At 41.1% G+C, this 15,901-nt stretch overlaps 1 protein-coding gene across 1 annotated transcript in view; it reads right to left on the bottom strand.

The window, feature by feature from the left end:
• LOC146521438 (uncharacterized) overlaps nt 1–13,376 on the bottom strand; it is a 63,251-nt gene extending 49,875 nt beyond the window's left edge. The window contains exon 1 of the mRNA XM_085155271.1: nt 13,168–13,376. Within this exon, the coding sequence (XP_085011397.1) occupies nt 13,168–13,219 (52 nt within the window). The 5' untranslated portion in view covers nt 13,220–13,376. The remainder of the gene's footprint in view (nt 1–13,167) is intronic.
• Nucleotides 13,377–15,901: the final 2,525 nt, after the last annotated feature.

The raw sequence follows: 15,901 nt of genomic DNA, 5'->3' as shown, positions 1-15,901 counted from the left end.
GTGTTCTTATCAGTGGTCCACGACGCTGGGATCCAGTGAAAGACCTCAAACATAGACGGAGAGATCTTGGAAAGGTAAAAGAATCCACTCAATCACACTCGCGTAAAACAGAAATAGGTTTCACCCGCCGAAAGGGTTTGACAGTCTAATCCACTGTACGGATTTTAAAAAATACGTGTAATAAGGTTAACCCACTGTAAGGGTTCATAGGACTAATCCGCCGAAAGGATTGTAAAGTAAAACACGTTAAAGGTCTCACCCGCCGTAAGGGTTTAGTAGTGATCCGCCGTAAAGATCTGCGCGACTGTGTATAAATGTTTGTGTGTCGGAAGTAAGTGATTTTTTTTTACAGCACAGTAAGATGCTGAACTACTTCCTTTGTTACTGTCTTTTTATTTACTGTAAGGAGCTCAAGTACTGGTGACAAAGGGGAAAGGTTGGGTTTCATCCCATAAAACTGGCACCGCTTCATGAGTAGTATGAAGTAGAAGGGTGTGTCAGCAACCACCCCCGCGTCTCGTGCCAGAGACGGCTCTGCAGTTGTGTGATAATGGGTAATCAGCCCACTAAACTCACTGCTGACGAGCAGTGGTTAGAGAAAAATGTCCAGGCGCCGGACAAATGAGTGTTTATACGTGGAGATCAAAGTAGTTTAAAGTAGTTTAAAAAGGGTTGGAAACAGACCCGACTGAATAATGAAAAATAAACGAACGGCAAAATTAAATTACAACTTATCTTTAATGTATTCATACTAATAATAGCGAGGATAACAACCTGTAAACTGGTGTTAATGATAAAATAATATTAATATGAAGAGGCACCTCAGTCAGTTATGATGTGAGGTGGATAATTGTTGAAAGTAATCTGCATTAAGCTTAGGGTTGCTCAAATTCAGCACAATGACATATGAAGTAAAATAGGTAAATATTTTAACTAATTAAGTGCATAGAGGCACTTGACCTGTTTGAAAACCTGTCATCCTGGATGAGACTTTACTGAGATATAGAGCAAACCTATAATAACAACTAATATGCTGAACCCTGTATGAAGCAGCTGAAAACTACATGACGGAGAAGCTGAATTGAATATGAAAGTGCAAGTCTTTGCCACTGTGGGCAAAGCACGCAACCACTGTGTGAGGTTGCGTTTTGGTCTTTTCTGAGCCGATGAGCAAGCTACACATTATCAGATCAGGAGCTGGCTAAGAACTCTTCAAAGAGAGGAAAACAGAACTGTGATAACTGTGATAACTGGAGTGTGCAGCGTTTCCGTGAGCAGTTTTCCTGCATCTTGACTCATGTGTGTAGAGTGTTCATAGCATCATGTTTTTGTTTATTTGTTTTGTTGGGTTGAAAAATAGTTAAATAAACTTGTGATTATATTTATGGATCACAATAGCACATGCCATTGGCCAAATGATTTATTTACGCAGATGAAAAAAGTGAGTGTGAATGTGTCTGACGTCACAGTGTTTTTGTGCGCTGTGTAAAAGTAATTGCCTCTGATTGTGAGAGCGGTGATTCTGCAGGTCACCAGCTATTGTAAAAAAAAAAAAAGAGTAAAAAAGAGACAAAATTTACATTGTAGATGAAAAATAATCATAGGAAAAAGGTTTTGTGTTGATCAGCCAAGAGCAACTACAATCTCATTTTCTGCTTTTAAGAAAGGACTGTTCACAAAAACAGAGAGAGAGAGAATTGTGTGTGTTGGTTAAGCAGTGATAATAATAATGAACATGTTTTAGTTTGTCACTTTCAGGTGACAAGCAGACCTGAATCAATTTTCCACATGCAGCGGTCGGAAGAAAGTTATAGTTTAACATCATTAGAAACATTCAGGCCAGGTTTCTGGCTAACTTATTTACAGCACCATGTGTCTCTCAAACTCACAAGCGAGCTCTCACTCCTCCCTGAAGACAAGCAATGCAGCTCCAAAGAGCAATAACATGGCAGATAAAGAGACAGCAGCAAAGTCCTGGGCAAAGAGTCCCAGCAAGCAGCAGCAGCAGTGTGGACAAACAGCATCAGAGAAGAAGAGCAAACCCATCATCCTGCCTGATTGGATGAATAGCACTGTGTTCCCAACAAGCTGCAAATTCACTGTGCATGTGAAAAGACCTTTTGAGGAGAACTGAGGAGATTGTTGGAGTTTGACATTTGCCACCTTTGGAGAAAATGGCAAGAAGAGACAGTGAAACACAGGACAAAGCTGAAGAAGAACTGCCAGCTATTGGACTGTTGAAGTGGGAGAGGACAAAAGAGTGAGAGTAGGTAGAACACAGAGGAGTGCTGGTGTTTAATCTGGGAAATCAAAATTTGGGTTAGCAAACCTGGGAAAAACAAAACTGACTGCTTAAGTGGGAAAATTGTGAAGGAGTCTGAAACACTGCAAAAAGAAACATACAAAATCACACACACAAGCAGAACATGCATTAACCCTACTAACACAAATACAAGAGAGCTCATGAAGAGTAGACAACATCTTAAGCATGTGAGTCTGTTTATCATCTTGTCCAAGTCACTTAGTGTGATGAGAAGTGATGCAAAGATCAGTGGACTCATAGCACATCAGTTACAAAATGATTAAATAATAGCAGAGAAATGTGTAGGAAAGGCAGCTTTAAGAACATGCCCTGCTGGAGATGCAGCTCCACAGACATTGATTAAAAGGTTTCCCCATGTAACGGTCTGCTAGAGGATGTAGAGAGCCTTAGCCCCGTCCCCCAGGGAATGAAGCAGGCATGGAGGAGATCCAGGCTCCAGACATCCAGAGGCCCCAGAGTGCAAGAGCCCAAGGAGGACCACCGGAGGGGCATCCGTGCCACCCTCCTGGGAAGAGCTGAGGAGAGCCCCAGACGAGGGGTCACCCAGTAGCCACGGAGCAGAAGCCAGTGGGGGCTGCACTGGCGTGCCCGCCGGCTCTGCCGGCTGCCAGCTGTGCCAGAGTGAACTGAGACGCAGGCCGGAAGAGGCGCAGGGCCCCCTACGCCCTGGAAGAGGCCTGACTGAGCAACAGGTGCCAGGCTCCGCCAAGTAGCCACCGGGAGTGAGCTGGTACATACCTGAGAGATCTGTTTTGACCTCCCGTCCACACTTGCTTTCCTCAAGGAAAAATGCAGCGTTTTGAAAACGCTCTCAAAAACGCATACATTTAAAAATGCAGCGGTCCCGTCGCAGTGTGGACACACGAAAATGCAGACTTTCTAAAACAATTATGTATTTTAGTCATGTGATGCAGTCATGTGACCAAATAAACAAAGCTAGCTGAGTGCATTATACAGCGGTTGTTTTGATTGCTCTCAATTTTGACTGACCTAAAAAAGATGAATATCAGTTTGTACATGCTCCAGATAGCTTTTCTTCAAATTCTTTAATTCTCACTTGCTTTTGGTTCCAGGACTGGAACGTAAGAGTTTTCACCCGTTTCAATGTGGACGCACGACTCTGTGAAACTCTTTGACCACCATCGTTATCAGAAACAAATCTCCTCTATGACCCGCAATGAATCCTGGGATATAGTAGGACACGAAGGATACATCGGACCCATCCTTACAATTCGGGGCAAAGTAGGACGGATTTGTCGCCACAATTTGAGCAGTCTTTGAATTCGGACAGCCTTCGTCGCATCGCTGTGACGTCATTATCTCCAAATATGGCATTTTAAGCATCCTTCCCCTGAATTCAGACACAGCTAATACCTGCAGCTCAGAATCTAGTGCAAAAAGATGTAAACACAGAGCTCCGACAGCGTGTCCGTGTACGGGCCGTCGGGTGAGAAAGCCGAGAAAGAGAAAGCTAATTCTGATTGGTCGGGTCTGCTCTGTGTTTACGTCTTTGTGTGGAATCCGTGCACCTGCTCTCATTTGCTGTTTGGTGGTTGTTGAAATAGTTTTGTGAGCTTTAATCTGAGAATCTGCCGTTTCTGGCAAAACACAGTTATATTTAAAAGTAAATTCAGGATTTAATGATTTCGATTTCGCTTTATTCAAGCTACTCACCTCCCTCTTCCACCTGCATTTCAAATTGACCACGGCCAATCAGAGAGGTCCCGCCCCTGACTATCTCTAATTTGTTTAGTCCACCATAGGGGCATAATGTGTGTCTGTTGTTGACTACACGGAGAGTTGCATTTGTGCCCAAATTTGTCGCACTCTAGAGCCCTGCCGTGGACCCAAAATTTCAAAGTTTTGGTCCCCGAGCCACTTAGTTATCACTTTTGCCTGATGGCACGGTGCTCCATCGTGCTGGAAAATGCATTGTTCTTCACCAAACTGTTGTTGGATTGTTGGAAAAAGTTGCTGTTGGAGGGTGTTTTGGTACCATTCTTTATTCATGGCTGTGTTTTGGGCACAATTGTGAGTGAGCCCACTCCCTTGGATGAGAAGCAACCCCACACATGAATGGTCTCAGGATGCTTTACTGTTGGCATGACACATAGCGCTCACCTTTTTTTGTCTGGACAAGCCTTTTTCCAGATGCCCCAAGCAATCGGAAAGAGGCTTCATCAGAGAATATGACTTTGCCCCAGCCCTCAGCAGTCCATTCACCATACTTTCTGCAGAAGATCAATCTGTCCCTGATGTTTTTTTTTTTTTTTGGAGAGAAGTGGCTTCTTTGCTGCCCTTCTTGATACCAGGCAGTCTTCCAAAAGTCTTCTCCTCACTGTGTGTGCAGATGCGCTCACACCTGCCCGCTGCCATTTCTGAGCAAGCTCTGCACTTGCACTTGCATTCCAATCCCGCAGCTGAATCCTCTTTAGGAGACGATCCTGGTGCTTGCTGGACTTTCTTAGACGCCCTGAAGCCTTCTTAACAAGAATTGAACCTCTTTCCTTGAAGTTCTTTATGATCCTATAAATTGTTGATTTAGGTGCAATCTTAGCCACAATATCCTTGCCTGTGAAGCCATTTTATGCAACGCAATGATGGCTGCACACGTTTCTTAAGGCATCCTATGGACTGCTGCATCGCATATTTTGTGATAAAGTGGATGCGTTGACATCACAACACAGTGTGAATGTGGTCGTGATGTGGGAGTGTGAATGGGCTGCCTTGAAACAGACAGACCCCGAAGTTTTGGCTTTCGAGCACATATACAGAAAGCCAGAACGTGCGAACTCTCGAGACGGACTCTTTGGAGGGTACACCAATGCCATGAAACTGTACCACAAGACTACATGTGATGAAAAAATATTTTACTATGACTTTACCTCTATCCCACAGTGCAGTCTAAAAAAGCTTATCCTGTAGGACACCCACAAATCATTTACAACAACTATGACAGGCTAGAAAATTATTTTGGCTTTGTTAAATGCTCAGTACTCCTAACTAGAGGTCTGTTTCACCCAGTCCTTCCCCACAGGTGCCACAGCAAACTGATGTTCCCCCTCTGTAGCATGTGTGCTGAAGAGCAAAACCAACACACTGCACACTGACAGTGGGAGGATGTTGTCAGGAACCTGGGTGAAACAGACCTCTAGATGTGCTACGCCAGACCTTCCCAAAGTGTGGGGCCCGCCCCCTGGGGGGGCGCAGAGCCATTGCAGAGGGGGGGCGCGGTATGAAAAGGAAAAAAACAAAACAAAAAAAACAATGCTTGGACACTGCTAGCACAGGACACCTCCACAAACGCAAATCAGGAGATGAAGCATCGCTGAATATGTTTCCAAACCAACTTCATTCTAAACCAAAGACTAGAAAATATGCTGAAGCATATCTTCAATTCGATCAATTAGACTAGACCTTCCCAAAGTGTGTGGCCCGCCCCCTAGGGGGGGCGCAGAGCCATTGCAGAGGGGGCGCGGTATGAAAAAGGGAGGGGGGTGGACAAAACGCTTAGACACTGCTATCACGGGGCGCCCACAGAAACGCAAAGCAGGAGATGAAGCATAGCTGAATGTGTTTCCAAACCAACTTCATTCTAAGCCCAAAACTAGAAATATGGTGAGTCTTCCCTTTGGCTTCACCTGCACAAGTGCCGAGGTAGGTCTCACCTGCAGAATTGGTTTTCCCTTCATCGGGAGCAGCGCTGGGCTGTTCAAATCACGGACAAACAGTATCCCACATTCTTGATTTTTAGTTCACAAACACTTGTTGTAATGACTAACTACTCCTGACATTTTGGAGATGTTAGCTCTTTATACAGTAAAGTTACAGTGGGATACAAATAATATGAGGCTGATCCTGCCATGATTTGTTCCCCCTGTTCAAATCACGGACAAACAGCATCCAACAGTTGTTTATGTTTTTGAACCCATTTTGCAGAGGGATTGAAAAATGTATTGATAGCAATGTTGAATATTATTACACAGGGAAAAAAACAACTACATGTAAAATAATTACACCGTGACGCCTCTGCCTTTCTAAATTGAGGGACAGTAACTGTGTGTGTATATGTAAGCATGTAAAACCTGCAGATAGTCAGATTAACAGTATTTTATCTCTATCTGCAATTCATCCTTTGATGTCGTCCTTTGATTGTTTATTGATGAAACAATAACGTGGCGCACAGCGTGACGTGAAAAAAGGCACATACCTTTGACGTTGCGTGACGAACTCTGTATTCCTCGTCCACACGTAAACGCAAAAAAGGAGTTTTTAAAAATCTCCGTTCTCGGTGATTCGAAACGCCGTTTACGTGTGGACGAAACAGCTGCGTTTTCAAAAATACCCGCGTAGGTGCGGACGTAGCGTAAAAGAGTTAGTAGTTTAATTTCTTACTGCCTGTAATTTATTGCAGATTACTTGTATTTGCTTAATAAATGTTTGAGGTGTGAAATAAACAGCAATGGAGCAAAATATGGGTGTGTGTGGTTGGAGGATGTGTTCGCAAGGGGGGCGCGAACATTTTCTTGTAAAACAAAGGGGGGCCCAGCAAAAAAAGTTTGGGAACCACCGTGCTATGCTATCCTGCAATAGGTGTAGGCTGCATGGGGGATTCCCATGATGCATTGTGTTTCTTCTTCAGTCACTTTTCTCACTCACTATGTGTTAATAGATCTCTCTGCACTGAATCATACCTGTTATTTATCTCTGGCTGTATTCCACAGCAGCACAGCAAAGGGCCACTGGGTCAGACCTGCTTGCTGTGTGGGAAGTTATCTATGACACAAAGTTCACAAACTGCTGTGTTTAATATTTACTACAGCTGAGCACTTTATCATCCAAAATGAAAACTTATTGCTGCTGTTACATATCCTCCTGAGGACCGAGGAAAAAATGTCTTTCACTTTAACACTTGTCTACTACAGAGGACACAATGAATAGGCTGGGTTTCAGGAGGACATAATCATGACTACGATGACCTGGATGACTGAGAACCTACAGACATAATCATGAAACATGACAGTTATTCTGATTTTCCAGCTTTGCTTTGAAAATCATCACAGGCTCCTTATTCCTGGTATCACTCAGGTATTTCCAGGTAAAGGTGGAGCCTGACAATATTGTGGGTTGAGTGCAGGTGGATGTTTTAGTGAAAACAAAGTCTGAGACACAGTGAGTAATAGAATTTTTTCTCTCAGTTTAAAATGTCATTTCAAATGTTTATGTACTCCTCTGTGCATGTAATCACTAAATCAACAATAAGCTCTCATCTTGTTTGAATCCGAGTTGTATTTGCTGTTAAACATTTCTGATCTTTGAAAATTTTTAAAACCCATCTGAGGGATTAAGGAAGTGTAGTCTTAAACAGAAGCCCCAGGTACACCATCAGCCTGTTTATGTGTCTAACTGCTTTTCCTTTCTCAATGACATGCCTGCAGGGGATCAAACCCCAGTAATCGGTGATTCTGTTCTGAGACATGTGAAGCTAGAGACACCAGCAACCATAGTCAATTGTCTTCCAGGGGCCAGAGCAGGCAAAACTGAGGAAATTTAAAACTGCTGGCTAAAGACAAATGGAAATTCCATAAAACTTTAATTCACATTGGCAGTAATGACACCTGGTTACATCAATCGGATCATTAAATCAATATTGAATCGATGTGTAAATTTGTCAAAACAAACTATGTAGTTTTCTCTGGTGTCTTCCCCAATCGGACCAGGAGTGAAATCTTTATGACATGTTTAGCCGCATGTTCTCCTTAAATTGCTAGCTGTCTGAGTGGTGTCTAAAAAATGATGTGAGCTTTATAAACAATTGGGGAACTTTAAAACAGAGTTAAAAGGGAGTTTTTCCTTTGCACTGTTGCCAAAATGCTTGCTCATAGGGGGTCATATGATTGTTGAGGTTTTCTCAGTTGTTTTATTGTAGGGTCTAGCTTACAATATAAATTCCCTTAAGGGAGATGTTGTTGTGATTTGGCGCTGTATAAATTAATTAGAACTGAATTTAAGTGAACTGAAATTTAAATTGAATTGAATTTGTAAGTAATTATGCCTTCTCCTGAATTTAACTCAGTAAGGGTCCACTGCAGTCTTTAAGGCGTTGGTTGGCTGTCTATAACAAATTCTGTATTCCATACATTTTCTGCACAAAACCACTTTGGTCACCTGTGTTAAACTAAAAATAACACGTACATGCAAAGGTGTGGAGAAGCAGTAAGAAGCAAAGTCAACTAACATTTTTTTCACCTCAATGTGACCTCAATCACCCCATCCTGAAAGGTTGATATCAACCTGAGTGTTGATAGTGTTATCTATGACACAAAGTTCACAAATTGCTGTGTTTATTATTTACTACAGCTGAGCACTTTATCATCCAAAGTTAAAACTTATTGCTGCTGTTACATATCCTCCTGAGGACTGTGGAAAAAAAAATCTTTTACTTTAACACTTGTGTTTATTAACCCTTCTAACAAAATCCACAAAATTTTCCTTGCATTATCATGTTGTTTATTACAAATATTATTTATCGCATTTGATAGATTAGGTGTTTTTGGCAACTTTTTGTTAATAACAGTGTTAATTTTTGACAACAAAAGAGTTTTGTCCATAACATTTTGAAATTACATTGTTTTTCTCTCAGAAATGTGTCACATATGATACAAATGGCATTAAAGGGTTAAGGATGTGCCTGCTCACACGCTAGCTCCTGCGGCCATTGGTATAAAGAACATTTAGCAAGTGCAAAAGCACACATCCTTGAGGAGAGCCAGTGAAGTAGGAATGATACTCGGGCAGTGTGTCATTCACTCTCACCCTCTGAAACCTGTCTGTTAAAAAACAATCTAAAATCCTACACAGCAAATCCAGCATGTCCAAATTAACACTGTCAGATTTGATTTCAACACTATTAAAGTGTCTATATGGGTCCACACCAGAGAGTGTTAATTTAACTCTTTTTGGAGAGTTGGTACGTTAACTCTGATTTAGTGTTAAACACCAAATCTGTCTGGAGTTAATAATTTAACACTTACCAATGCTAACTAGGTGTTAAGAGTTTATATATTAACTCTCAAACAGTATTTTAGTTTAACTACGTAAGAGTTATCTTCTAATTAATTCTAGAAAGTGGGAATTTTCCTGTTCTGTACTTTTAGAAATTTCTTTTGGAAATAAACATTTACTAAAAAGACGCAATGGTTTTTGAAAAACATTTATTCTGAACTGTGCACCACAATTTCAAAACATTTTCTGAAAGATGTAACAGTGTACATGTTCTCACTTTCATTAGAATTTTGAAAAAAAAAATTAGTTGACACTAATTAATGGCACAAATAATCTGGTAATCAATTGCAGCACAGTAAAAAAAAGGAATGCCCTTTGAGCCATTACTCGTGTAACGTATTTTCCCAAAAGACAAGGACACAGGCAACAAGTAATACTGAACTAAATGTAAAACCTCAACCTTTTTCATTTTTACCTAAACCGTGTGCACAAAACTCTGGAGGGATCTAAATGCTAACGTAGAACTCAGTCAGGACATTTACTACTGCTGTTTGCTCGTTTTTTTTATTTTTTATGGGAGATCATTTTCAGGATTCAAGTAGCACCAACATTTTACATTCTAGACATTGTTTTAGGTGTATTTGACCAAAACTTTGACTGAAAATTCACATGCAAGCTTTTTTTCAAGGCTGTGGTATTTGCCCGCAAACAATACCTTTCAGCTAGCTAGCCCCCACTTAAAATGATGACAGAGGTCAGTAATTTGCACCAGAGGTACACTTCAACTGTGAGAGACAGAATGTGAAAAAAAAAATCCATGAATTCACATGGTAGGATTTGTAAAGAATTTATTCGTAAATCAGGGTGGAAAATAAGTATTTGGTCACCTCAAACAAGGAAAATCCCTGGCTCTCACAGACCTGTAACGTCTTCTGTAAGAAGCTTTTCTGTCCCCCACTCGTTACCTGTATGAATGGCACCTGTTTGACCTCATCATCTGTATGAAAGACACCTGTCCACAGCCTCAACCAGTCAGACTCCAAACTCCGCCATGGCCAAGACCAAAGAGCTTTCGAAGGACACCAGGAAAAGAATTGTAGACCTGCACCAGACTGGGAAGAGTGAATCTACAATAGGCAAGCAGCTTGGTGTGAAAAAATCAACTGTGGGAGCAATCATCAGAAAATGGAAGACATACAAGACCACTGATAATCTCCCTCGATCTGGGGCTCCACGCAAGATCTCATCCCGTGGGGTCAAAATGATCATGAGAACGGTGAACAAAGATCCCAGAACCACACGGGGGGACCTGGTGAATGACCTGCAGAGAGCTGGGACCAAAGTAACAAAGGTCACCATCAGTAACACACTACAACGGCAGGGAATCAAATCCCGCAGTGCCAGACGTGTTCCGCTGCTGAAGCCAGTGCATGTCCAGGCCCGTCTGAAGTTTGCCAGAGAGCACATGGATGATACAGCAGAGGATTGGGAGAATGTCATGTGGTCAGATGAAACCAAAGTAGAACTTTTTGGTATAAACTCAACTCGTCGTGTTTGGAGGAAGAAGAATACTGAGTTGCATCCCAAGAACACCATACCTACTGTGAAGCATGGCGGTGGAAACATCATGCTATGGGGCTGTTTTTCTGCCAAGGGGACAGGACGACTGATCTGTGTTAAGGACAGAATGAATGGGGCCAAGTATCGTGAGATTTTGAGCCAAAACCTCCTTCCATCAGTGAGAACTTTGAAGATGAAACGAGGCTGGGTCTTCCAACATGACAATGATCCAAAACACACCGCCCGGGCAACAAAGGAGTGGCTCCGTAAGAAGCATTTGAAAGTCCTGGAGTGGCCTAGCCAGTCTCCAGACCTCAACCCCATAGAAAATCTGTGGCGGGAGTTGAAAGTCCGTGTTGCTCGGCGACAGCCCCAAAACATCACTGCTCTTGAGAAGATCTGCATGGAGGAATGGGCCAAAATACCAGCTACTGTGTGTGCAAACCTGGTAAAGACCTATAGTAAACGTTTGACCTCTGTTATTGCCAACAAAGGTTATGTTACAAAGTATTGAGTTGTATTTTTGTTATTGACCAAATACTTATTTTCCACCCTGATTTACGAATAAATTCTTTACAAATCCTACCATGTGAATTCATGGATTTTTTTTTCACATTCTGTCTCTCACAGTTGAAGTGTACCTCTGGTGCAAATTACTGACCTCTGTCATCATTTTAAGTGGGGGAACTTGCACAATCGGTGGCTGACTAAATACTTTTTTGCCCCACTGTACCTATGATCCATGACTTGCTCCTACATAATGTTTAATGTGTAATCAAAATAGATATCTAATTTTCTTAGCTGATGGCACAATTAGACATTATCAGTATATTTAAATCGACTGATTCTTATACAGTGCTTCTCTACTCGCTCTCTCCCTATTCTTAAGTGCTTACTAATAGACATTCATACAGGTAGCCAGCCAGAATGAAGCTTCAACCTTTAGCTAGCACAATGTGTCACATAGTATCATGATGCAGTATACATTACTCTAAAGTTGTAAATGTTGCCGATAAATTATGCTTATTTTCACAAAATAATGCTGGCATGGGGAACTTTTTTAGTGTACATGATTTTTGCAGATACAGCAACAACTTATAATTGTTTAAGTAACAACTTAAATATATGTATAAGTGCTTAAAGTACAAAGTAAACTTGTGATCAAAAAAGCCTGCAGTCTGCACTTGTTTTTGCTTCTTAAAGTACATTTAAAAAAAGAAAACAAAATGAATATATACAAAATACACATATCCAAATATCTGGGCTCCACACGGTGTCCAAACTGAGCATCCCATCCCAAAATAAAGGTGTATTTTTGTTCTTTAAATTCTTTGCCTGGAGTAAGTATTTTGGATCGATATATTCCACTCAAATTATGACCTCATGTGATGCATGAATTCACAATCTACTTTTGTAATTATATTTCAAGTATTTAAAAATAACAGGAAAATTCAATAAAATTTCATAGGAAAAAAAAAATCTGTTTTACAGTGTATCCAGACCCTGATCACACAGGATACCACAATCTCAATATCAATATAATACTATAATACTATAATAATAATATAATAATCAATATATATACTTATATCATTCCCATGATGCATTGAGTTTTTCCTTTCCAGTCACCTTTCTCACTCACTATGTGTTAACAGACTTCTCTGTATTGAATCATATCTGTTATTAACCTCTGTCTCTCTTCCACAGCATGTCTTTTATCCTGTTTTCCTTCTCTCACCCCAACCGGTCGCAGCAGATGGCCGCCCCTCCCTGAGCCTGGTTCTGCCGGAGGTTTCTTCCTGTTAAAAGGGAGTTTTTCCTTCCCACTGTCGCCAAAGTGCTTGCTCATAGGGGGTCATATGATTTTTGGGTTTTTCTCTGTATCTATGAAGCGCCTTGAGGCGACTTTTGTTGTGATTTGGTGCTATATAAATAAAATTGAATTGAATTGATTTGATTTGAAAGATTGGATATTCCACCTGCTGTGAATGTTTTAATGCAGTACAGTTGTTATTATCATCGGTTGTCACCTCCTGCTTATGACAGTTAAAATAAATAACATTCATATAAGAAATAAAATTGTCTCGTGTAAACTGTATGTGGTGTTAAATAGGCCTATACTACTGTACTTTAATGTCGGTCATAAGGGTGGCACTTCAAGAGCCATATATTTTGTGAGGTGGCACTCATTGTGAAAAGTTTGAGAACCACTGCCATAGATGAAGTAAGCTGCACTTACACAAGCAAACATGAAACATTAGATGCTCAGTTTCACTCACATGTAGCGTCACAAATCCCAAACAAAAACAAGACGACTTCAAGAGAATCCATCCATTACAAATGGAGAGTTCGTGGCATGACTGTAGTCTGAACTGAACAGAGAGGTTTCATCAACAGCTTTGTCTGTGGGTGGAGGAAAGAGGAGGAGGAATTCTGCTGTCATAGAGGAAGAAGCTTTGACTGCAGTTGTATGATATTAATCTAAGTGGACATGTGTTATAAAGAGTATGGGTTGAAACTAGCATTACAAAACAGCAAAAGAGGGAGACTCTGTTACTTTAACTCTGTTTTTGAGTTGGTGGTGGTCAGAGGGCCCGGTGGCGCCAGTGTCTGGCAGCCTCGCCTCTGTCAGCGTGCCTCGGGGCAGCTGTGGATACAATGTAGCTTACCATCACCAGTGTGTGAATGTGTGTGTGAATGGGTGGATGACTGAATGTAGTGTAAAGCACTTTGTGGTACAAATACAAGCCATTTATCATTTATCATTTAAAGAAGAGACTGATTATAAAAAATATAGCTGATGAATTTTGTTGATGTCTTGAATTTCAGAGTCATTTAGCCTCAACTCTGGAACATCTCTGAGAAAGGATTGTGGGAAACACTGAAGAGACATGACCGAGGAAGCTGGTTCTGTTTTGTATCCAGAGTGCAGGAAGTGCTGCAATCTGCTGCACAGCTTCCAGATTCATGAAATGGAAATATAAATTCTTTATTATGTAAATACTGGAATATAGCTTTGCTGTTGTGAAGAACAAAAGTCATGAAGTGGCCTAAGTCCAAACTAAACTTTCTTGATGTGACTGGTTATTGTTGTTGTGACCATGAATAATGAAAAAAAATCCCACATTGAAAGTTTATTTATATACAAGCAAGCACCTGCAAGCAGTGAGGAGGACAAACTCCCTTCATAAATCTATGGTGGAACCAGGCCCAGGGAGGAGAAGCAATCTTGCATGAATATTTGAGGTGGAGAAAAGAAACAAACACAAACAGTGGAAGAGAAAACAGAGACTATCTAGCATAGTTGAGATATGTAAACACCTGCAGAATGAAAAAGTGAAAATGGTGAGTGGAAAATAAATGCTCAGTGCATATAGGGGGAAGTCAGCAGCAGCTTGGTGGATGGGCCTGAAAGCTAAAGCTGAAGGTGAATAGAATTAATGATAAATAAAATGATCAGTAGCTAAACCTCTAGTGTGAATCTTAATGTTGAATTTGTCCTGTAGGCCTCGAACAGCCTTCACAGAACACAATAACATTATCTTCATTAGCACACAGACGACTCAGGATCTGATGGTGAAAAATAATTTTTGACATGTTTTACTGGCCAGGTAACATGTTGTTACCTTCCTTCACATACATAGAATTAGTTTTGGGTTAAAAGTGATTTTTTGATCTGCAGGGCTGACACTTCAGCCCTGCAGATCAAAGTATCGGATTATTTCCTGTCACAGAGTGAGAGACATGGTAAATCCTGGACCTTCACAGGGCTGACACAGAGAGACAAACAACTAGACCAGGCAACAACTAGAACAACTCCAGGCCTCGGCAGCCTGAATCCAATTATTAGTTCATTAGCAGGCCTCTGAAGAACTACAAGACATGTTGAGGAGGTCATTTAGCCATTTAAATTAGCTGTGTTGAATCAAGGACACATCTAAAACCTTGGGGCCTGGAGATCCCCTGGGCTTGCTTATCGTCTTTACATTTTACATCTTTAGATTATAAGAGGAAACCCACACACGCATGCATTTTGCTGCTCTACATGCACATTTTTCCACGAACTCCAATTACATCACAGCTTCACAAGTTTCAGGTGACAAAAACAGGCGTCAAACATGTAACAAGCATCTTATACCTAATAAAGTGGCCACAAAGTAGAAACTATAAAATTCTGTTTATGTTTTTGCACTTGTGTCAGTCTGAGTGAGTCCAGTTTATCACCAGCTGCTGTTTTTCCCTACTTTTTTTCCTCAGTAACATTGTTCATCTTTCAAAACAAACGTTACTTTTTTAATCTTCTTTTGAATCTTACAAACTTTGCAGAAGAAGAAACAAAAATGTTTCAGTTTGATCTCTAGGTGGCAGTGTTGTCTTAGTGTTACCACAGCCACCTACAGAGGTCTGCAGTAACAGTGTCAATATGTTGGAGCCATAAAATAAATATGTGTGTGACTGAAAACTGACCTTGATCAGCCGCCAGCGATCCAGTCAAAGTGTGGGACACAAACACTATTAAAATATGTTTAATTTGGATTTCAGACTTAAGTTTTCCCAAATGTTAAAAATAAAAGAAATAAAAGACATATTACGTGAAATATGTACAATTTTTGACATTGTCAGAAACACCTGTCAGTTTGCACATCCGACTGCTCCCCTACCCATCTCTCAAACACCATCATAAAGTTCGCGGATGACACCACAGTGGTTGGACTCATCTCAAGGGGGGATGAATCGGACTACAGAGATGAGGTTACCAGATTGACTGAGTGGTGTTCAGTTAACAACCTCCAACTGAACACCACGAAAACTAAAGAACTTATTTTGGACTTCAGGAAGGGCAGAGCAGACCCGGCCCCGCTCTACATTCACGGGAACTGTGTGGAGAGGGTACACTCCATGAGGTTTCTGGGCGTGCAGATCTCTGATGATCTCTCCTGGACTGCAAATACCACGGCGGTGGTAAAAAAGGCCCAGCAGCGTCTCCATTTTTTGAGAGTGCTCAGGAGGAAC

The sequence above is a fragment of the Neolamprologus multifasciatus genome, chromosome 3, assembly GCF_963576455.1.
Source record: "Neolamprologus multifasciatus chromosome 3, fNeoMul1.2, whole genome shotgun sequence".
Classification (NCBI taxonomy): Eukaryota; Metazoa; Chordata; class Actinopteri; order Cichliformes; family Cichlidae; genus Neolamprologus; species Neolamprologus multifasciatus.
This window is presented reverse-complemented; position numbering and strand designations above follow the sequence as displayed.